The 23951-nt window shown below is 39.0% G+C and overlaps 1 protein-coding gene across 2 annotated transcripts in view; it reads left to right on the forward strand.

The window, feature by feature from the left end:
- IARS (isoleucyl-tRNA synthetase) overlaps positions 1 to 23951 on the forward strand; it is a 93308-nt gene that overhangs the window by 32735 nt on the left and 36622 nt on the right. For both annotated transcript variants that reach the window (XM_021409841.1, XM_021409842.1), the window contains exons 14-19: positions 991 to 1089; positions 11819 to 11945; positions 16085 to 16158; positions 16630 to 16824; positions 21407 to 21493; positions 22205 to 22288. In XM_021409841.1, the coding sequence (XP_021265516.1) occupies positions 991 to 1089; positions 11819 to 11945; positions 16085 to 16158; positions 16630 to 16824; positions 21407 to 21493; positions 22205 to 22288 (666 nt within the window). The remainder of the gene's footprint in view (positions 1 to 990; positions 1090 to 11818; positions 11946 to 16084; positions 16159 to 16629; positions 16825 to 21406; positions 21494 to 22204; positions 22289 to 23951) is intronic.

The raw sequence follows: 23951 nt of genomic DNA on the forward strand, positions 1-23951 counted from the left end.
ATGCTAAATCACGGCTTAAACCAGTGATGGAGCACCTGGTGGGAAGGCAGGGCCAACCCAGGGGAGCTCAGGTGCATGCAGTGCACCTGAGTGGCTGGAAGGGGTGGAGGCAGGATCCACCCCTTCCCAAACCTCATTTAAGGGTTGGCAGTGGAGGTAAAGGTATCTTGTTGGAGATCCCTGTCTGCCTGAGGCCTTCTGAAGGTAAGCAGCTTCTTTCCTTTATTTCTGTGCCCACAGCTATTGCATTTGAGCAAATGCTCACTTGCTGCAGCCTAGGACTTTGCTACTCTGCTGTCATTGCTGTGCTTTCCATCGTGTCAGTGTTACACACCTCGTGTGGTTTTTGGATGAATTGCCTTAAATGCTGAAGTAAAAAATATGTGAGGATGCCTTTTACTTCTTTTATGTGTTTTTCTGGATCTCTCTTTCCTTCTCCTCATGGCATAGCATGATCATCTAGTCAACCTTGGGTACTCTTACTCAATTTAATGACTTAGTCTTTTAAATATGAATAGTAATAATGTAGCATAATGTTTTCTGGCTTGCCAGGTTGGAGATGTGCATGTAAAAAAAAAAAAAAAAAAAAAAAAAAAAAAAAAAAAAACAACCAGAATGATGTCACCTGGAAGACTTATATAACTCATTTAAATACAGGGTGAAGTTCTTATTTTTGTACTTCATAGCAACATAAATTTAAAATTCAAGTGTAGTTTGTTCTCATGGTTTCTCTTGCTATAAAAATTCGTGTAGTTGCTGCATGAGGGATTTTTCTTAGGAATCAATTTTGTAATGGTAGCTCATGTAAGAGTAAGAATATGTGATTAAAAACAAAACAACCTTTGTTACTGTGATAATATTTCAAGAAGTGTACAATGAACTCCATCTCTGAAGAAAGATCTGTTATGTACAGAACTGTATTTTAAAATGTACTTCATAAATAACGTGGCTTTTCCTTTTTGCTCTTTCCCCATCACCTTCCTGCTACAGGTCAGATACTCCGTTAATATACAAAGCTGTGCCAAGCTGGTTTGTAAGAGTAGAGCACATGGTGGAGAAGCTACTGGAGAATAATGCTCAATGCTACTGGTAATGTCTCCTACGTATATTTTATTCCTTTGCAAAGAGGAACCTCTACGAAGCTCTTTGTCACTGTTCCTATTGCTAATTCCCATCATATTTCCATTCTGTCTTTGAGCCAATGCTATTGGAACATGGCTGGTAACTGGTTTTTAAGTAACATTTTATCTTAGGTTTCACAAATGGACCTCAAACTGGTAAAGCAACCCTGGCATGAACAGATAACCTACTTCATTGCTGATCAGCCCTCTGCGTGGATATGTTTGCATGCCCTTCCTTTCTTGCTTTTCAGAAGTCATTCTTTGCTTGTGTAGAATTCAATACAGAAATATATTTTAGAGTGTAATTATGGTTGAGTACAATCAAACAGTAAAGTTAAAATCTAAGTTGATGATGAAATGCAGTACAAGATCATTAAAAGCATCCTCAAGTTGTGTGACACAATGCCAGGAAGTGAAGCATGAGACAAGCTGCATCTCAACCTAAGGCAGTATGAAACTACTTAGCTAAACCTCCCAGATAGGATTCACTAGAGAAGAAGTTAGGAAGGTAAACGCTGTGTATTCATTGTTTCAAATCAATTTTTATATTTTAGATAAATTATTGTTCTTTTCATATAGTTATTACAGAGGAGGTTGATGTAATAAACTCAGTGTTTCAGCTGACTAAATAAAAAATGGCCAATAACAGCAGAAGTTAAACCTTTGTGTACTGGGAATGTGAAAAAGGTGTCATCTTAGGAAAAATAGATAAGCTGTAGATAACGATTTAAATGTATTACTGCATTAGCGTGGTAACTTAAATACATGACTAAATGAGCAGCAAGAGGGAACTCCTGGAGATAGTAGCCATTTGGAGAGTCTGATGGATTTACAGTGTGTCAGTAATAAAAGGATCCAATCCTTTCTACCTCCATAACCTTTATTTTTTCATCCTTTCCAATAACTAACTGCTGCCCAAGAAGTCGAGATTGGATGAGGAAGATCTGGAGGCTAGAACCATTGCAGTTGTTCAGTCTTCTCAGATGAGGACTGCAGGAAAAGTAGGATGCCATCCTTGTGTGACTTTGCTCAGCAAATGAAATTGTATTGAAGGTGAAACTTAAGTTGAAACAACTCTTCACCTTTAGTTGAAACAGAACAGTTAAAACTTAGGCTGTGTTTCTTCATGGACAGTGAAATTCTCTATGAGCAGCTTTTGCATAACTTTTACATGGTATAAGCAGTGTAAGTGTTGAAATATGGGAGAAGTTAGTGATCCACGATACAAACTGTGCGAAGGTGCTGCGGTGTTGGCTTACTAATAAGCACATGCCTGGTCTTGATATATAAGAAGATTTTATAGATTAGTAAGTGTTGCTTTTAGTTTTCCATAATGGAACATACTGTGATCCTTCTTTGGGGGAAAAACAAGCTGGAGAGGAGGGTGAAAGTGTTTGTTCTTAGCTTTAATTAGCTATCTCAAGATGCTTTTACTGTTTTGTTGACTGACAGTAGACCTGCATGCTTAACTTTCACATGAACATAAGAAAAATTGTAATGATCCTATTAAGGAAGTCAAGTGTTTGGTTAAGATAGAAAAGGCAAAACTTCAAGCAGAAACTGCTGAATGACCTCAACTCATCCAGGAGATGCTCCTAAGAATTGGTATAGCATTTGAACCCTGCTTCAGACCCAACTTTTTAAATGGAAAAATGCATTACTTTAAAGGATTTATTTGTATGTTCTTGAAGTATGCCAGTTTTGGTTGGGATGAAACTTCTTAAGTTGACATTGAGAATGCTAGCATTCTTCGTATCTACTAAAATGCTGGGGAGTCCATCCTTCCCCCAAACCTACTTCTATGCTTTTGAGGAGACCTGATCTCTTGAAGCGTCACAGGAATAACACCTGGCTTTAAAAAAGAAAAAAAAATATTTTTGGACTCTCTGGGGCTTCAGTATGTCCTGAAAATGAGAAAATTAGGATACATGCTTTTCAGACTATATTAACCTTTGCAGAATGAGTTTGACTGCATTGCTTTTTTTGTTCCTGTAAATGACTGATAGGTATATTGTCCCTTAAGAATAGCTGTGCTTTTTATAGGTATCCTTTATGATGAAGTAGATTAAACATAGTTGGACAAACTTTCCAACTTGATTGATTTTTTTAATTAGTTTTTTAATGAATTGGCCTACTGATAAAGCCACAGTCACTCAACATTTATTAAAGCCAACAGCTGTATCTCCATTCTTCAAACTTAACTGTAGCTTATGAGAAAGATTACAATGTGCCAGCACTTTTTTTTTTAAATGGAGACTAAATAAAAACCCTTTCTTTCTCTCAGCCTTAAGTCAGAGTAGAAGTTACTTGGGCTGGAAGTGGCTGAAAACATGGCACTGTAGCAGGAATTAGGAGACAGTCCTCAGTTTAAAATCCCTTCTTGAATTTTCCCCACAAAAATTGTAGAAGAGATTATTAAAACAGGAAATAATAAAGTTGGAATCTTGTATTCAGATAGCTTACTGCAGTGATACTTGAATGGCAGCAGGATGAATCCATCCTGTTCAGGGCTGTCAGGCCTTAGTTCCCTGCTATGTTAATGCAAAGAACTAGGTGCAGCACCAAAGCTGGGTCCCTGGTGTCCGTGGTTTGGATTTAGCCTTAGTTGTTCTTTCAATAAATCATTAAGTTATAAAGAGGATTTGCTGCATCGCTGCCGACAAGCAACTAAACCATGCCACCTTAGGTTCTGTTGCATCACGTGGGACTAATTCCTGGTGCCACCGTTCAAACTTGGTGTAAGTTACAGATGTGTAAGTTAATGTAAAGAATAAATTAATGTAGCGTATGTTTCTAAACTAAAGCAGCTCACGCTTCTGGTACTGTGTGCTATTATCATATACTTAAAGATGAGAGAAAAGGTTCTAAATACGTTGGGCTTATATTTAAATTTCAGCTATGAACTCCGTTTAAAAAAACAAAAACAAAAAACACAACAAGAAAACCCATCTCCAAGTGAGTTCTACCTCAGTAACTTCAGGAATAGTTACTTCCAACTGTTGGCTGGTTTTTAGTGTTAGAGGCCATTGCGCGGTTCTGACATTGTTTACCCAAGATTTACAGCACTTAATGTAGTGGAAAAATGAGCATCAGTGGAAGGAAAGCAGATGTGACAGACTTCAAAGTAGCCAAGACTTTTGTTCTTGCTTTTTCTTGGCACTGAAAATTTCAAACAGTAATAAAGGGTGTGATGTATTGGTTCTTAGAGATATTCTTTCTTGATTTTTGCAGAACTAACAATTTGAGTGATTAATGAAAATGCTATAAAGAGTGCATGCCGTAGGCCTTCTTGCCAGAAGTTAAGATCTGTTTTTTAAAGCGTGGATTTTCCATGCTTCCTGCTGTTCCCGTGCGAGCACCCCATGAACAAGTGTTTTCACATGCATCAGTCAAACACCTTTATCTTCTGAGAGGCTTTGATTCGACCTTCCCAGTTGTTGGCCAGCCTGCTTATTTGCTGAATGGCAGACCGTCTCCCACCTTCCAAAAGGTGTGCTCTAATTGCAGTTGACACCTACCTTGTGTCAAGCCCTAACTGGTAGGTAGGTGCTGCAGAGTGTAGGGCCAATTCAGCAGTGGGAAGCTGATGTTTCTCCAACCGTGCTTGTGTGTCTTTGTGCAGATGAGAAATCCAACGCTGTAGCAGGAGCCATAGAACTTAAATTATAACAGAATTGGAGGATGATTTTGGAAAATAGGTTGGTTTTTCTGTGTCTAATAGGGTATTTTCTTTGCTATCTTAAGTAAGTGCTGAACAGTTTTAAATGCATGTTTTCTGTGTACCAGTTTTCTTGTGGTTTTATTTTTTTTCTTTAACAGGATCATGTAATTTTCACTCTTCTGAGTCATGGACTATGCTTAGTCAGGAGCTGTGGGTGCAGGCAGTGGTCTCCGTAGTGGTGTGAAGTGTACAGCAGTTTACGGTCGGTAGGTGGCAGCGTTTCCCGATGCAAAATGCTCGGTGGCCTCATTGCCTGCAGAAGGCTGTAAGGGAAAAATGTCTGCAGGGTTTGCCTCGCGGTGGTCTAATTTAGAGCAGCATAAGTCAGAAGGGTTTATTGCTGGCTCTTATCACACACGGTTGAGGATTGGAAGTAAACTTTAAGGCTTGTTTCAGTTGATCTTGATAGCTTGTGTTCTGCTGTGTCCTAATTTTGCTATTTCCTCTCAAAGCCTCCTGAGCAGAGATTGTTTTGTCATGAATCCAGCAAGTATCTTTTCAGTCCCAGCAAGCGGTCATCACAAGGCTGTTGTTTATGAAATAAGGCATTACTTGAGCCAGAAACTCCAAATGTTGGTTCACCAGTGCTTAGACAACTGGCAAATCCATCTGCGTGTGCAGGGTGCTGAATGTCTGCCACCATTGAAAGAATGCAAATATATGGCACTACCAACTTGTAAATATAAAAGTACTTGGTAACCATGAAGTCAGAATGTTCCATGGGAAACTGCAGCAAGAGCTACAGCAAAAGCTTCATTCCTCTCTGGCTTCAGAATACAGACTTTTTTCTTGCCTTCATAGGTAAGATTAAAAATTTTAATAGCAATTAGCACGTTGTCTGAGTCATACAAATAAGATAACGGGCTTTTTAAATGCAAATATATCACAGAACTGGAGGTTATGGCTTCACTTAATCTTGACTTGTCAGGCAGCTGTGTGCTGCTGACAGTACGGTTATGATGCAGTCTGCAGCAGCATTGCAGTCTCACGCTGAAGTGTTTGTTGCTATGGGAACCGTGATAAAAGACTGCAGAAAAACATTGCTATATCAAAATGATTGAAAACACTATTAATTTAGCAAATGTAAGCTGCACATAGGCAGAAAATTATTTTATACTGATGGAAGCAACCCTAACTTGTCTGGGGTGTGTGGTTGTGCACCATTATAATAAGATTTCGTGAACTGGGGAGGAGAAACTGTCTGCTGCAGTGGAAACTGTGCTTTGCAAGCAGCTGACCTTTCCTCTTTGCTCCCCTTTCCTCTCTCTTTCCCCCACCCCTAACCGGAGAGTTCTAATTAGGTCCATGATATAGTATTGCCACTAATTAAAGTGTTAAAAGGGCATAAATAGTTGCCTTATTTTATCTCCTTGAAGTAAAAACCATTAGGAATCAATTTGAGGTCATGTTGAAGGATGCTTGTTATAAGAACAGATTAGCATAATGGAATTGAAGACTTCGAGTCTTCTTAGGGTTAGTTAATAAAGAAAAGTGAAAACAGGTGTTGTGCTATGGTTTTAAAGATACTTTTACATACTTTTATGAAATGACATGAGGGGAACTACTTAACCAGCTTAGATTTTGCAGTTGCAACTTGGTCGCCTGCTGTCTTTCCAAACATCCTGCTATCTTTCCAAACATGCAACTAGTTCCTGATTTCAGGAATCCCTTCGAGTTGCTGGCTTGCCAAATGGAAGGATAATTTGGGGGCCACCTTCTCAGAACCAAATACATCAAATGCTGAGTGCTAGTCTGTTATGAGATTTCCTAATTGTGGTTGTTTTTGTGTTTATCAATCTGACACTCTTGAGACTGTTTTTCAAATAATTCTTAAGCTCCAAGCCTCCCTGAGTTACTAATTATGAGTCTTACCCAGTATGAGAAGTTGCTGTGGTTTTTTGAATGCCATGAGTATAACCAGCTGATGAGAGGAATGGTGAGGTGTGAGAAACAATTAGTGCATCTGTGCATAATATCTCAAAAAAGCTTTTAATGGTAAATTAATGATAAAGCATGTAAGGCTTCTGCTGTGATAATGTTTGACAACTGTTTATTTCAGCAGTGGTATTTGTACTTATGAAAAAGCATGATACTGCTTTGTGACAGCATTCCTGCGTCCTGTGACCGGTGCAGGGCAAGCCAACTCAGTGTCATGTGGAACACATCTGAACTTTGAAATGGATAAGAAGTTGTACTCGGTATTTGCAATTGTGTTACGAACATGAGAAGGTCTTCAGAATACGTGTCCAGGAAAGGAACGGGTGTCTTACATCTTTTAATGTGTTTCCTTCTGGGTTATGTAGTAATTCAGATTTCTTACATCCTGCACATTTCTCATTGGAAAGAAGATTCAGAAAGGAAATAGAGTAATCTTAATTCCTGCTGCTCCTGTGGTGTTAACTGGTGATGAGAAGTCTCTGGATCAGCAGCTGTGAGGATGTGCTGTTAGCCAGGCGAGCTCTGGGACTGAAGAGGTGCTCCCTAATTAGGGATGTTCAAATCTGTGTTTGCTTGCTTGCGTGCCCTGGATGCTCTGTAGGCCATACACTTTGGAGGCCAAGTAAAATGGTTTCTATTGTGGTAGACTAATAAATGTTGTTAGGGGTCTAAATTTTCATTGGTCTTCATCTTTTTTTGTTTATCAGTTAGGATCTTGATTTGATGCAAAGAACAAGGGTGGCTACCAAGAAGGGATGAAGGAGCTTGCTGCGCAGAGCACTTAGCAATGCTTGAATTCAGCAAGATCTCAGATCTGCTTCAAAAACAAGTGAACGATCAGAAATGCACATCCATACCTAGAGCAGATAATTACTGTCATCTCTAATTTGTTAAGCTGGAGTTTTTATGTTGGGACAGTAAGAGATTTACGCTGAAGCAAGTTGAAACTGATTACTTTCATTCACTTAATTTATTATTTGACAAATCAATATTTATTCCTTTGTGTTGTGATGTTCAGTTCTGTGAACTTTGCAACTGCTGCTGTGTCTGTGCCTTGAAGTTTATTTAGCACACTATCCTGGGTGCCAAGGAAGTAGAAATAGCCATTATCCCACACTATTCTGAAGGCATGAACAGACTGCTTCACAGCCTGCTGAGACAGCAGCCTCCTTAACCTTGCTAAATGTTGGAGAAGGAAGTATGAAATCCTATCTGTGTCATTTTGCAGAGAAATTTGAAGGTCAAAACCAACACAAAGTGTAGGCCGGTTGGGGAAAAGAAAAATGTCTAACAGCACGATATCGGGGCTGCAGCAGGAATCCTTTAGAAGTGAAGTCCCTGCTTTGATTTCTGCTAAAACTTCTAGAACTATTTGCTGCTGGAACTTGACCTTTTCTGAGGTCTGACTCTGTTCAGTGCCGTTAGCAGGGAGTTGCTCTGCATTGACTGTAGCACTTGTCACCTTCCTTGTCGTACCAAACTGCAGATTCAGGTGGGCTCCTCAGCGTAAACCTGAAAGTGATGAGTTTCAGCTGAAGGATGTGACGGATACCTGGTTAAACATGGAAAATGTGTATTGGTGTATGGCAAAGGGCTTTTTTTGTATCTTTTTGTGCTGTGAAGTAGGACTGTTGATGTGTGTGGCCTTTAGTGTTTTTTGTTTTTTTCTTCAAGCTTCTAAATATCCATTCTGTGGGGATGCCTTGTGCACAGAGCTCAGTGTTTGTACTTCAGTATTTGTGCAGCCATTTTCTTTGAGGGCACTACATTAGCTTTTGGGCTTAGGTAAGTGGTTTAACTTAGCCCAAAATCTCCTGAAATTTGAATCAGCATCAGTAATGATTTATGGTTTTATCACAGCCTCAAAGTCACCATTCTGTTCACAATGTACTTGGGAATTCAGATGGAGAAATTAGCTGGGGATTATAAGGAAGATTGTACACTGACAGATTTACTGCAGTACCAGAGGTGTCTCAGGATGAGGCCAAGTTCATTCAGTTACAGCATCGGGAAGGAAGGGAGCAGAATTCAGTGCAGGGCAGCCTCTGACTGCCCTCGGTCTCCTTAGTTGAGTAAAATCTTTTGGCAGAATGTCGATGGAAGAATAAATAAAAGCTTGCTTAAGTAATAATATGCACCTGTGGCAAGATGTTATCTGTTAAAAGTTACCAAGAAAGAGAACATGGTTTAAACAACAACAACGAATTCACCCCCAAATCCTTTAAGGAACACTAGAGCTGAAGTAAAATAATGATCAGATATTAGTAACAGCGTTGCTAGGAATGCTGTTTCATCTTCCCTACCTAGTAAAACATGTAAATATAGGGTGCCTCTGGTTAGAGTTATAGTTTTGTGATTTCTTTCTGTTTTTCTTCAAAATGTTCTTCTGTGTGTAAGTCAGAAAGGTCACACTGAGATAACTGTAATTGAACCCAGTAAGACTAAATGAAAGGAACAGGCTCTAGGCTTGAAGAACTGCACGACTGCAAAGGGTTTGCTCTGGGAGGATAGATAGTTAAGTTGTTCCCAGTTGGCTGTATCTGCTATGCCGTGTCTGGGTAGCATCTGCGTGATGGTCAGAACAAGTTGTTTTAAGTAACATGTTCTTTGAGTGATGAGCTCAAAATGTATTTGAGATACAGGCTCTTTTCATTGTGTTTAATGGTTGTGTCGGTGTTATTTCTGTACTGCACCTCTCAAGGGGCAATAAATCATGGTTACAAATGTGGTTCGTAGTAGATGAAGTGGTTTGTGTTTTATGTTCTGCTAAAAATTGTCAGCAGGGTCAGACAATTTTACCAGAAGGGGTAAATCGTGGTTTCATAGCTCAGAGAGAGCGAGGGATCACACCACGTGCATTTTTGTGGTTAATGTCCACTTTGGGGATCAAATTAATTTTTCTTGCATGTTTTGAGGAGGCAGAGCTCAAACTCCAAGCATTTTAATGTCGCTGAGGGATTGTTTCTGCCTCTAGCTATGTTAAATGGGACTAATAATTTCAGCTAATCAGTGTCTAACAACTTCTGAAAAATGGAAACTAGTTTAGGAGTGATGTATAGGGAAGTTTTCCACATTAGTGGAATGTCAGGCAAATGCTAATGGTCTTCGTACAGTTTCCACTGGTGTTGGGAGAGAGGGTCTCTTAAGGTCACTGTGGAGAAGTTAATAGAAATGAGCCCTACTCTAAGAAATTCTGAAAACCTGCACGCGTTTCTGAATTTCTAAGCTGTGTATGGATGCTGTGAAATGTTAGTTGCTGAGTTTGTGTAAAAACATTCTATATTTTTCTTTTAGAGATGTGGAGAAGGTAACTGCAGTCAAACCTAGAAATAACTAGTGAAGTTGTGGAACTTCAGACTATTTGATGAGTCCTTTATGACTAGTTTTTAATCCACCTTGGACAATGTTGGCATCAAGAAGTGTTTAGACCTCCACATGATGTCACCATGGGTGAAGCTTGATAGAGCAGCTTGCAATGACATCAGTAGATTTTTCCAAGTGATGCTCACGCTTCTGGTTTCGTAAATCTCCCAGTGCTGGGAGGAAAGGTTGAATGAAGAGGCTGTATGTTTTCTGCAGCGCGACTGCTCCTTCCTATGGAAACTCAGTTTGTAAATCCATCTCTTACTTTGGAAAGCAGCTCTGGAAAAGCAAACCCATGAATCTTGCTATGGTTTGCTCATTCAGGTTTTCAGTGCAAATACAAAGTAAGCAGTTCAAGTCTTTGTCTTTAAGATGAAAAATTTCGGCTCTCTGTATCATTTCATGGCGGTAAATGATGTTAAGCCACTATTTTCTATGTTTCCTTTTATTGAATTCAACTAAAACCAAACATGCTGATAAAGAGCTCAAGATATCAGAACAAGAGATCTTATCTGCGGTCCATTTGGAGTTACTTTTGATAATACTTAGGTATCCAAATAATCCCCTTTTACTGACTCAACTCTGATTGCTGAAGCTCTCTCTAAGCAACGTGATTTCAGTTCTTATGGCTTTGTATTCATTTGCTAGCTTGTGTGCTCCCATGCTTTTCTACCTTCACATTAACTTTCACCTCGTCAATGTAGAAGAAACTGTGTGACACCAGAATTATGTTTTGGTAATGTTTTGGTATGTAGTAGGTTGTGTTAACAATTTGCCACTTTATTTCTTTTCACACAGCGCTCCCTTCACCTCAGAAACACTGCTTTCCCTTACCTGTTATATAATCACTGTATAAATAGTTAATTATTTGTTTACAAAAAACAGTCAGTTCCTCATGAAATCATGAGGGCATTTAGTGTATCAGAGAAGCTTGGTAGGCATCAGATTCTTGTGTTAACCTTTGAGTGTTCATTGGGTGAAAGTTAGCTTTTAACATGTCATGACATGTCACAGAACCTGGTAGTGCTCAAGCTAGAGTATTTAACAAGCATTGGTAGGCTTTTGCTTTCTAGCTATTTATTTGTAATAGGAAAATTAGATGGAGATAATAAATACAACAAAAAGGCTTTTTCTGTAGAGTGTGTCAACCTGGCATCTTTTTTTTCCCTCAAAATCTAGAGGTCACATGTGGTTACCTGGCTGCCCACCTGTAATGCAAAGTGTCTTTTCTTGGTATTACTCAAGACTTTCCAAACTTCCAGACAAAAATCAATAACTAGTATGTTTTTTCTGTATGTAAAATTAAGCAGTAGGATTGTTATCCACCCTTAGCCATGATTTTCCAGTGTTAGACTGTCCTGTGGACTTTTGGACATTGTATGTATTTATTGGATCCATTGTTGCATACATCTTCACTGACACATTGTAGAATAAAATAAATGTGGTGTCTTTAACATCTGTAGCTTGTTTCAAGATAAAAGGACAGAAGTAATGGTGTTACTTCATGGGCAGTGAATACGTAAGCCTCACAATAGCCACTGTGGTATCTTGAATGTGTTCCCATTTCTGCAGTGTTCTGAAATGAGCTGCTTTGTGGACAGAATACGCTTGTTCTTATTAATTTCCTTGTAGATTGAATGTAATGGTAAAATAATATTTCTTATTTTTGGAACAGGGTTCCCGATTTCGTCAGGGAGAAGCGTTTTGGGAACTGGCTAAAAGATGCGCGAGATTGGGCTATATCTAGAAACCGGTACTGGGGGACTCCCATCCCACTGTGGGTCAGTGATGATTTTGAAGAGGTAGGAAAACAAAAGCTTCTATTCAGAAGAAAACGCTCTCTATGTTATGTGGTGTTTGCTCGTTTTGATAGACTGCTAATGTATCTTAGGCCACCTAAGTCTTATTGTGCCTCAATAGTAGTTGTGTATCTATAGCTACACACGGTGTAGGTGTAGGATAGGTGATAGATATATGCTTACGTATTTCTGCATGCATTTGTGTATTTCCATTGCTTTTGATTGAAAACTGCAAGCAGTTTCTTGTTAAAATTCATCTTATCTTTCCTGAAAGAATTTTCAGTGATGAGAAAGGTATTGGAATAGGAATGTGTTGAGAAAACGGTGAGGACATGATTTTTACTCAGTCTTCTCAGGGTGTTTTTGAAATTCCGATACTCCGTTACTTGAAGCCAGATGAATTGCTGAAGGTGTAAAAGCAAGTCCAGCACTGCAGAAATATGAAAATACATCTTGGTGCTGCTGCAAGTGTGAATGTAGCAGGAAGTAAAAATGGGAATCTAGAGGAATGATGAAAGTGAATAGTGGTAATGCTAGAAATGAATATTCACAGCTCAAGTGAATACTTAAAGACAGTTCTGGTAATAGCTTTTTCTTAGTGTTATGATACCAAGTTTAGAAAACTGTTTCTCAGTATAAAATGTTTTTTTCTCATTTTTCTGTGTGGACTGGTTCTATTAAGCTCACCATATAGTCTTCCTCATGCCTTGGAATTTGGGTTGTATTTATGCTATGAGTGTGCTCATAAGTTACTGGTAAACCAAGTGCTTCTATTTTCCCTTAAGATGGTTAGAGTTTAATTTGAGGGCTGACAGTTTAGACCCAGAAGATTTGAATCAATGTTAAAGTTGAAGTGCTGTGTTCAGTGTAACGCTTTTCTTTAAATGGAGGAAAGGCTTTCAGTTTTGTGCTAATGTGCTTCAAGATTTCTTTCTACAGCTGAAAAAGATTGTGTAAAGGATGCATTACTCCCACACTACCACTCCGTGCCTCTAATAAAATCACATTGCCTGTCCTGTTCCCTGTGTACGCAGATCGTTTCTGCCTTTGTAGATGTGTTTGTTTGTTTTAATAATGGTATAGCATCTAGGTTGGAAGAGTGACCTTTTCTTGGAAATTAATACTGTCAGGACTGATGTAAAACTTAATTCCTGAGTGACATCTGCTCTCACGTAGGAATAATTCTCAGTTTCCTCACTTCAGTTTTAATGCAGCCTAGTTCCATGTGAGACTGCTGAAGCTCCTCTTCATGTACTGCTCTCAAAAGAACACTTTGTTGCATGCAATTATGCTGTGCATATTAAATCTTGAAGAAGTTGTAACGGTTCTTTATTTAATGTACAGTAAGGTGAATTAATTGGTACTGAAGTGAATTTTATTACAAATCAATATCTGGTTTCCCACAGTTTTATTTTAGCTTTTATTTTTATTTTAGCATAATTATCAGGTAGGTGCATAATGGATTTTAATTTCTAAAGCTTTTGACTGTTACCGCGTTTTTGCAAACAGTTTAATCTTTTTAAGCTCTCAAATCTTAATGCTTTTCTCAGTGTAGGAGCACATCTCACTTAGAATGGATAATTTTTTTCAGTAAAGCAAGAAGTTTGTAAAGCGGACAATGGTTACTCGCATAGGACTTGCATACAAATCGTAATGTTAAATACTTAGTGATATTACAGAAATTCTTTTGGGTTATTTCGTTGCTTGTCACTCACTTCGCCTGTGAGCCATCTTCTACTTTGAGCACACCAGTCTTGCATTATAGATTTGGAACAAAAGGACTCCAGCTGTGCTCCCCTGAAGTGGGAGGGAGCTCTTTCAGATCTGTTTCCAGTCAGCTTGGAGGCTGCTTTAGGAACACAGCTTTCAGCCGACCTCAGCAGTCATTTCTTTTCAATGATTACTGTCTAGAAGGCTCACTTGAAAGATCCTAGAATGCCTGGGTGGAGCACTGATACACTGCATGGACTTCTTTCTATGAACAGTTACCATTCTTGGATTATTGGTACTAAATGGAGCTGAAATTGGGAACTAATAAAAGCTAATACTTATTAAGGACTGCTGCAAGATGGCTTTATTCTTCTAATTTACATGAATAGGCCTAATTTACATAGATGAAGTGCTAATGAATGTCTTGTAAGAAGTATTTAACCTTGACCTCTGATTTCACATTAGATTTCAGTGATGCTGAAAAACAGTTGAACAGCTCCAAATCCCACCCTGCTTTTTTCATGCCTTGCTGTCCCCAAAGTGTTGATTTAGCTGTTTTGGTAGTTAATCTGGCTAAGAAGTGAAGTGGAGGAGGGACCTGCCTGCTAAAGCTGATATTGCCATTAAAGACAAATATCTGAACCCGTAGCTGTGATCTGAGAGCGTACACCAATCTGCAGAAACAAATGGGTGCAACCTAATGAAGGACTGGACTTGATTACCATCTATGTGCTGTATTGTTCCCTTGCCTTCAAGCACCTCATGGGCTATGCTTGAGATGATGGCTTTGCCCTTCTGACCTGGATAGAGGCAGCCCTACTCAGCGTGATGGTGTCTGTGTTCCTCAGGAGTTTAAGGTTTTATGTGTGTTTCTTCTATGAATATTTTCTGCCTGGTATAGGATCTGTAGATGCACCTGATGCTCAGAATCTTAATTGAGTATTGAAAGTGTTGGTGAAAAGCAGCAAGTAGTAGGCAGCTTTTTACCCAGAGCATGCTTTGTGAATGCTGTATTCTCAAATACTGAGGTTTGCAAGATGAAGCAATCATGGTGTCAAGGGTATTTTTTTTACCCGTGCTGCAGTTAATAAATAAATAATAAAAAACCCCACAATCTTTTTTTCTGCCAGCAGTATTGAACTAAGCACCTGCTGCCCACTCACTTGTACCGTTGTTTATGGGGTCGCATGGTGAATGAGGAACTAATCAAGGTTAAAAATAGTTGGTTGCTGAAGAGATGTTTTCAACTGGGATCAGTTGCCCTGCGCGGGTCGCTGTACGACCTGCAGACTTGATTATTGTAATCATTGATATACTTTACTTCCTACAGAGAAATAAAGCAGATAAGTAATGGAAAATCTACATTTCAAAAATAACATAAAAGACTGATTAGTAATGCAGATCAGCAGTTGAATCAGATTGGGAAAATCATGGCCAAATCAAACTGTTTTTTATCATCTCTGCAATTCATGACAGTCTTGTAGAATTAAGTAAACGAAAACCTTTTGGCTACTCATGATTTCACTGTGTATACATATACATATATTTAAGACTAGCTGTAGAAATTGAGCTGGCTGACTACTTCTATTCAAGAACAATCTTGCAAGTTGAGTTATGTGAAAAATTTCCAGCCTACTTACAGCTTCTTTATGTTGGTACGTTTAACTCCTCCTTGTCAGATGTGTGTCAAAAATGAGTTTTTTCCATGGCACATCTAAATTGGACTGATAGTATGTGGGATTGGACTTGTAAAATCCATACCAAGAGTGCAGCATGTGAGCCGTGACTCCTTTTCGATGAGAGGAGGTCATAAGTGCTTGGAAGAGCAAATGATTTAAGCTTGCAGCAAGAAGGAAGAAATTTATTTTCTCCTTCTCTTCCTAGTCTTTCAGAATCATTTGTTTAATCGGCTTTTTATGATGTTGATGTAAATCTGTTGTGGAAGCTTTTTGCTGTTTTTTTCACATGAACTCCTTTGCTAGCAGTGACTCTTTTTAGTGTGAGCAATTTAGTACTGAGCTGTGAGCTATTTAGCAGCTTACCTTAGCTTCAGAAGGTGAACTTAGAGTCTAAGACTCTTGCCTGTGCAGAAGTTCAGACTGTGGATTTGTCAGAGGGTATGGTTTGATGGGTTATTTGAAAAACAGCAGCACAACAAATAACCCTCTTCCTTTTTTGCTACCTAACAACACATTTGATCTTCTAAGTCTCTAATTATTCTAAGATAATTGTATTGAATCAGGATCTCTGATCTCTAACATGCTGTGTCATTGTGGAAAAGGGGACTTTGCTCAGAAGTGTTCTTGGCTTTTCAGCTGTATCAGCTACTTTGGAAGATGCTAACTGACCTACAAACATTCTGTCTTATGCTTCAGAAAAAAAGAAGGTGCTACAGTGTGCAAGTTACAGACTGATTATTTTGCCTCTTGCAGGTAGTTTGTATTGGTTCAATGGCAGAACTGGAAGAGCTGTCAGGAGTGAAAGTCACTGATCTCCATCGGGAAAGGTCAGTCACAGAGAATGTTCACTGGATGTATCTCCAGAGAAGAGAGGAGATCTAGATTAGATGTTCAGAGGAAATTTTTTGCTCAGAGAGTGGATGAGGCACTGTAACAACTGCCCAGAGAGCTTGTGGATGCTCCATCCCTGGAGGCATTCTGGGCCAGGCTGGATGGGGCTCGTGGTAACCTGAGCTGGTGGGGTCGCAACCCTGCCCATGGTGGGGGGCTGTAACTAGATGATCTTTAAGATCCCCTCCAACGTAAGCCATTCTATGATTCTTTCTTCTGTCCTAGACTCTGTTAAAATAAAATCTCTTAAATATCTTTAAATTACAAAAGTCAAAGGAAATGCTTGCCTGTGGAAGAATCACTAAAACTAAAAACTCTTATCATATCTAATGTGCAAGCATAATGTTAAATTTTTGTGCCAATTCTTGTTTTTGTTTAGACTTCCTTAGTCTTTTTCTTTCCCACAGCATTGATCATCTAACCATCCCTTCACGCTGCGGCAAAGGCGTGTTGCACCGGGTCCCTGAAGTTTTTGATTGCTGGTTTGAGAGTGGAAGCATGCCTTATGCACAAGTGCATTATCCATTTGAAAACAAAAAAGAACTTGAAGATGCTTTTCCTGCTGACTTCATTGCTGAAGGCATTGACCAAACCCGAGGATGGTAAGTCTGTGCCTTAATTTTTGTAATATTGTCCTGTATCTGGCAAATTATTGTATCTGGATGATCCTTTAGTGTTGTGGAGTTAAGTTATGATGTTTTTCCTTTGTAAAATACAAGGCATTCTAAAGCTGGATGCTGAAAATTTTGCTGAAAGATGACATGCTAGCAAGCAATCTTGGTTGGCTCTTGTCAAGAATGTTGCGTAGGGCAGATCTTGGCATGGTTGAGAAGAACCTCAGCAGCTGAGTTTTTGTAGAATTTGATTTATCTACTGGGAACTGAACACTGATTGAAATAGAAGTCAGAGTTTTGTGGATTTCAAGCCCATGTGTAGGCTATTAGTTCTTGCCCCTTAGATTGAATTAGAGATTTGAGTTTATGAAGGGGGAACACGCCAAATCTCATTTCTAACCTTGTGGTGTTAGGCTCTTACTGTAGTTCACAAAAATGAAATTTTCTAACTGTAAATCTGCTTTTAAGGTCTGGGGGATGCTGCTTACTGATTCATCTCTGGATAAATGCTGTTGGTTGCTGGAAAATATTTCTCTAATCCCAGATTTTCTCTTGGTTATGTTCTCATGCATGCTTACATATGTACAGTTTGGGCATTTTTAAGCGATTATTCTATTTTTGAAGCTAATGATGTTGGCTGCGATAAGTGTCAGATTTTTGAGATTTTTTTAGGTTTATACATTTGTCTGTGTACAAGTGGAATTCGTTTCCATCCAGTAACTTGAGTTACTAATGTTAAATTCCTCTGGAGCATGCTTGCCCCACTAAAACAGAAAAACCAACCCAAACAAAGGAGAAAGATGCCAACTTTTACATGTTTGAGGTTGAGAGCAAAGTCTCAAAACTCTTAGGCTTGAGTAAGGAAACATATAAATGTTCTTACAAGAAACGAGGGAGCTACTGAATCATAAAAGTTCAACAGAATCAAAAATAGTTTGGGATTTTTATGTGGATAAAATATCTACTCATGTTAGCAACAAATTCTGGTGAAAAATGTAGAAGCAGTGCTAAATGTCAGGTTTCAGAGCTAATTCTCAGGGTGTTTGAAATAGGAATGTAAGAGTAGATTAGTACATGTCACGTAGTGCAGCACTGCTTTCCGTGCTATCCTTTGAAGCATGTGTGGGAGACATGACAGAAGAAAAGATGAGCCTCCAGTGAAGCTCTCAGTAGAGTCATTAAAGAAAGCACTGGTGGTTTTTACAGTTTGCCTCTTTATAGTATGATATGAAGATAAAAATTGAGGCCTCTGCAGCATCCAGATGTGCTGAACTATCACTTTGCTACTTCATAAAGTTTTCTCCTTCTTTAAATACAGAGTGTAACTCATGGATTTCAGTTTGCTGATGCTGACCTATCTGCATGTTGCTGCTCAAAGCAGCCCCATTTCTTTCCCTCTCTTGATAGGTTTAACCAAATCACCTTACCAATTCAGCTGAGGGTTGGCTCTGGAAAAATTACAAGACAAGTCCAAACTGATGATAACGCCAGTCAGGACCGTGCTTGTGCACGTAACCCACTGTGCTTCAGCTTGAGCACTGTAGGCAATGTGCAGATGAGGGCTTTCATGCTGCATCCTGCAGTTGATTGCTTTATGGTTTTTGCAGTGTAAGAGTTGCTATAAATCTTTATCATACCTGTCTCACCAGTTGTTTAGAGTATTAAAACATTTACCTACATAGACGATGGTCATACCTTCCCCTCAGTGTTTGTGTCTGTTAGCTGGTGCTTCGGTGTTTGGTGACTGGCAAATGAGCACCTTCCTTTTGTGAAAGAAAGGAGAAGTTAGGATGTGAGGTGATGGGCTTTTTGCTTTGTTTTATTTCTTGGTAGAAGGTAAAGCTGTCTCAGGCTCTTTTTGAGAATGGTTCTCCTTCTTAAACTAGTGTGCCTTCAGTTTAAATTTCCTCATGTCTTCTGAAGTCTTGTAAAAGTTGAGGTGGTTTGGAGAGAAGGCACATGTATCTTTCTCCCAGTATGACAGTACCATACCAGAACAGGACGCAGTGAACAGCAACATATTAAGTCTGAAGCATTATGAAAATAGTATGTGGGTTTTATATGAAACATTCTATATGAAGTGATAAAACAAAGAACCAAGACGGAGTTTGTGTTGGATCAGAGGCTGCAACTGACTTGAGGTGAGAGCTGTTGTGTGGGGAAGGGCTCAGGAGTTGGAGATCTGTTGGCTTCTGTTTAACATCACATAGATGGGGAGAAAGTCATTGGAGACACGGGGAAAACGAATGTGACTGATGTGATGAGCTAGGAGAAGGGTATTCGCCATGACTTCCTGGTGGATATGAGAAGGAGATGAATTATATTTGTGAAGGCCAGAGGAGAAAAACCTTTGAGTATCTGGGTTGAAAGACTCCCAGTCTGGACAGACTAAGAGGAAAGGCTCTGTCTCCTTTTTTGTGTGTGTGTGGGGGAAGATGCAGCAGGATTTGTAGTTACAGTGAGAATGTGGTGGCCTACAGGGTATTCACAGTTGAAGGTGGTTGGTGTGAGATATGGGATTGTGAATTAACCACCAAGCTTGACGCAGGTGATAACAGGCATGGAATGCTTTTCCTCTTTTGAGGGGAGACAAGGAGAGAAGAAAAGCAAAGAAATGGACCTCTGTCTTTGCGCTGTTCATTTTTATATTATTTTGGCTGATGACTGTATATCTGCAAGAACGTAAGGAGGAGACTGAGATGTGGTGACTGAAGCAGCAGAGAAGTCTAAGAAGCTGTCAGAATCGAGTGTTTCTGTGGCCAAGAGATTTCAAACATAAGGTGTGCGGAGAGGCACTCCTTACCAATGTTCAGAATGAGGTGTTTTCTGAAGAATAATCTGAGAGAATCAGAAGAGACATTAAGAGTGGCACGTAAGCGTGTGGATTGCAGGTTCTCAAGGTCAGTCTTGCAGTTGCTAACCAGAGTGCCTCATTGCTGAGGGTAGCAGAAGGTTTGACAATGTAAAAAACAAAATTCATCGTAACTTGGACTCATATTCTTGCAGTACCCATCTGTACAAATTTCTTAAGGCAAGCAGTACTGAAGTCTCTTCTTTTTGGTTCTACTTTGTTCTTTTTAATTGAAAGTACCCTTGCTGTAATGATGAGGATTTGTGCCTATTTCGCAGGAGTTGATGGGAATTGGGCAGTGTAGTACTTCCAGATAATGAAGTATTGCTGTGGTTGTAATGATCTGTCAGCTTCATAGGCTGCAAGGTATTATTGATCGTCAGCCTAAATGTTTAGGTATTTGTGTTCAGGGGTTTTCTTCAGAAGGCTAGAAATGAGAGAAGATGGTGCTTTTGTGTGCAGGTGGAGAAGCGTTTGTTCAATTTTATGCTATTACAGTGCAGTTTAATGGAGACAATTTGTATCCTGCAGAGTGAATGGCGTTAATTCTGGGAGTTAAAAGCCTGTCTGAGGGATAAGCATCTGAGCTGTCATGTAAGCCATGTGTGCAGTAATGCACCCAGCAACCTCTACAGAGCTACAGACCCACAAATGTCTGAGTAAAGCTTTTCCAGTTACGTGCAACATTTTGATAAAAACTATTTTGGAATATGCAGACCCACTTCTTCCACTGAAGTGTTTCTCCTCAAAATCTTGTTGCAAATGAATAGTTCTGAGGTATTACCTTCTGTGTCTTATTCTAAATTAATTGCTTTCATGTAATCCTATGCTGGTTTAAGGTTGCTAAGCAATCATCAGTGTGATACTCAGTTTTTACTGTGACAGCTGTGGCCCACCCTCCTGTTATTTTCATAAAAGTTACCACCAGTTTGAGCAGTTTGTAGCCATCTTCTGTCAGGGTTTTGTCTCTTTGAGTTTGGTATGATTGCATCATTGACATCATGCACCTCCACTTAATTTCTTAGATATAATCAAATATTGGCACATGCAACACTAAATCCAAGTGCTTGCTCCAGCACTGAATTCTCAACTGTTCCCAGGCAGTTGATAAGAATAGCTGTAAACATCTCTATGGGGTGTGATGGGGAGATACCTTCTTGATCTACTGCCCTTTGTTGTGCGGAATGTGTGGAACTGGCCAAATGAACCAGCAAAGCCTAATTGATAAGGAAGCTGGGCTCTTTCTCCAAGTTATTCCTAGTCCTAGCTGTATCTGTTCTCGTTTGCTAGGCTGAAAAATAGAAGTGTGCTGTGTTTGTTCCCATTTGATCCTGGGTCCAGAGGCTCACAGTGAGCACATGAGAAGCTTGTTGAGGAACAAAATTCTCTTTTCCGTATTAAGGGGGAAAATGCTACAGTTCCATCTTTCACAACTTTGCTGTTGCTTGCTTTTATAATTTTTCAGTCCTCTAGGACTAGTAGATCACACCTGGGCAAACAGCAGAATATGCTATAATATGTTACAAAGACAAATAAGGTCTATTAAAAAGATCTATTTACAGTAACCTCTTTTTCTGAGTCTTTGCTACACGTTCCATATGCTTAATTTTCAGGTTTTTTAGGGTGCTGTAGTGTGATCAGAATTTCAGTTATAATGAATGGTGTGCAAATCCTAGCTGAGCATATTTAGGAAGTCATGTTTATGTTGTCTCATTTCAGGTTCTACACTTTGCTGGTGCTGTCCACTGCTCTTTTTGGAAGACCTCCTTTCAAGAATGTAATTGTAAATGGTCTAGTTCTTGCCAGGTTGGTATATAAGTTCTTTCCCAAACTGATTTGTATTCAAGGAATACTTCACTTAGGTCCCTGTGAACTGTAAATTAAATCTGAAATGAACTTTGGAGCTGTGAAAACTTGTCGGGGTGATAGTGGTGTTTTGGTAGGAAGAGACACTCAAGTGTGAAGTTTATACATCCCAGGGGTGTGTTGCACTCACTGCTTCCCAGTAGGATTTGTCTTTTCTTGGGAGAGAAAATGAGTAGCAAGTCAGAATAGGAAGGGGTGGGAAACAGATGATACCTGTTATGTGGAGCAAATGAGATTAGGAATGTAGTTGTAGATGTAAGAGAAAAATAATAAAAATATATGTTAAATATTTATATATTTACAAAATATAAAATAAATAATATATAAAATATAAATGTATAAATATAATTTTTTAAAATTACATGTTTTGGCAATGTGTGGGAGAGATTGACTCAAAACAAGTGTGCTTCTCCCAGTTTCTCCTGGAAAGATGTATTTACTGCTTGAATGTGTAATTTGGGAGCCTCTAGATATTTCTTCTGGCGCTCTCATGGGTTCAGCAGTCACAGTGAAGTGATGTGCTGATTTATTATTATGTCTTTGCTACCAAATAGGACATGAAAAAAACAACCTGAATTTGAAGGAATTTTTTACTTGCCTGTTTATTACGTGAATTCTGTGAATTTATTTCTGCATTCTGATATTTTCCAGCGATGGCCAAAAAATGAGCAAGAGGAAGAAGAATTATCCTGATCCAATGGCTATTGTAAATAGTTACGGAGCTGATGCACTAAGGTAGGATTTTTTAAAATTAGTGTAATACCTGTTTTAGTTTACTGTTTGTAACAGGCATGTACCAGTAGGGCTGCTCATAGGCATTTGACTATTAGGAGTAGGAAGAAAGCTGATGTTGGGAAACTCTGGACCTGTATGGCAGCCAACTAACTGAGCAGATGACCTAAAGAACTGACAGTAGTTAGTGCCTGCTCTTTTATATCCCTCTTCCAGTCTGGTACAGACTGGGGGTGATGTGCTGAGTGGAGGCTTCTCATCAGAAGATGCCTCCAGTTGTTTGGTATAGGACGATACCGCTCAGGCTGGCATGTCTGCTACTGCAGCTAATCTTTTGAGTTGGCCCAGTGAGAGCTGAATGGTGTCTGTATGGATCAGACCTGTCAGTTTTCTGCTAAATAGTTATGGAATGCTTGCTGCATAGTACACAGATTTGTTTGCTGCTTATATTATCCATTTTCTAAGGAGGAGAAAGTTTTTGTTTTCTGTTGGTAGAGGTATACAGTATATCCTTGTAGTAGTGAAACCAGAAGAGCAGAAGTGGAGCAGCCTCCTGTGCATACATAAATTGCCCTATCAGAGATCAAGCACGCAGCTGAAGAGTTTCATTAAAATTATACGAATGTGTAAACGTGATTATGCAGTTGCCTGGTGCTTTGTCTGGATGCACTAACTAGGTGTGTGAAGTGGTACCTTGAGATAAAGGTACAATAAAGATATGTTAATAACTGAGTATACTACTTATGCATTTCTCAAGAGCCATGTAATCCGGTTCATATATAAGAAAACAGACTGTCACACACTTCATTATATGCTACAATTGTGTGTGGCAAGGGTTGGTCTGAATAAAAGCTTTGTGTGCTGGGGGTTTTTATTTGTGAAAGACACTTATTGCTGTATTCCAGATGATTTAAAATCAAAAATGGATGTGAAGCTCTTTATTTTCTTCAAGCTTTGGCATTTTAAAAACATAGTAAATGATCTTTGTGTATATGCTTACAACAGAGTGTTGGATAGATTTCTCAAATTCGATCAAATTGTTCTTTAAAAATAGTCAAGGTCTATTTAGCAGAATGTCAGTGAATCTGTAGCTGAAACAATGAGTGAAAAGAGTTTGAGTTATTCATAGCAGGGATTTTAAATCACAAGTGATATTTCAGCTGAAGCAATCTGCCTTTTTTGGTTTTAAATCTAAAACTCCAGAAGTTACACTTCCATTATTCATGTTTTTTGCTTTCTGAAAAGCTAATTCATTTTTCTGCCTGTATACTCATTCTTTAATGTCACATTTATTTATACCTACACCCACATAGACAGTAAAAAGCAATACAGACCAGGCTCATTTATGGAAGGAGCTCTGTGATTCAGTTGTCTGTGCTTATTCAGTGAAGCGCTTGATGTGTTCTGTTTATAGAAAAAGCTACAATTGAGTTTTTCCTTGGCACTGCTTCCCTGCAGTTTCTTTAGCTTTTGCAGAGCGTGTGTGTGTGTATACACACGCATATAAATGAAGAATATTTCTACACTTTAACTATAGTTCTCAAGTATTTCTAGCAGTAACTTAATAAATAGATCAACAGAAAATAGTCATGTAAGTTACTTAAGTGAATGTGGAATGGAATGGCACGGGCGAGCAGAGGACGTAGCTTGATGACACAGTGAATTT

Source organism: Numida meleagris, chromosome 11 (genome assembly GCF_002078875.1).
Source record: "Numida meleagris isolate 19003 breed g44 Domestic line chromosome 11, NumMel1.0, whole genome shotgun sequence".
Taxonomy (NCBI): domain Eukaryota; kingdom Metazoa; phylum Chordata; class Aves; order Galliformes; family Numididae; genus Numida; species Numida meleagris.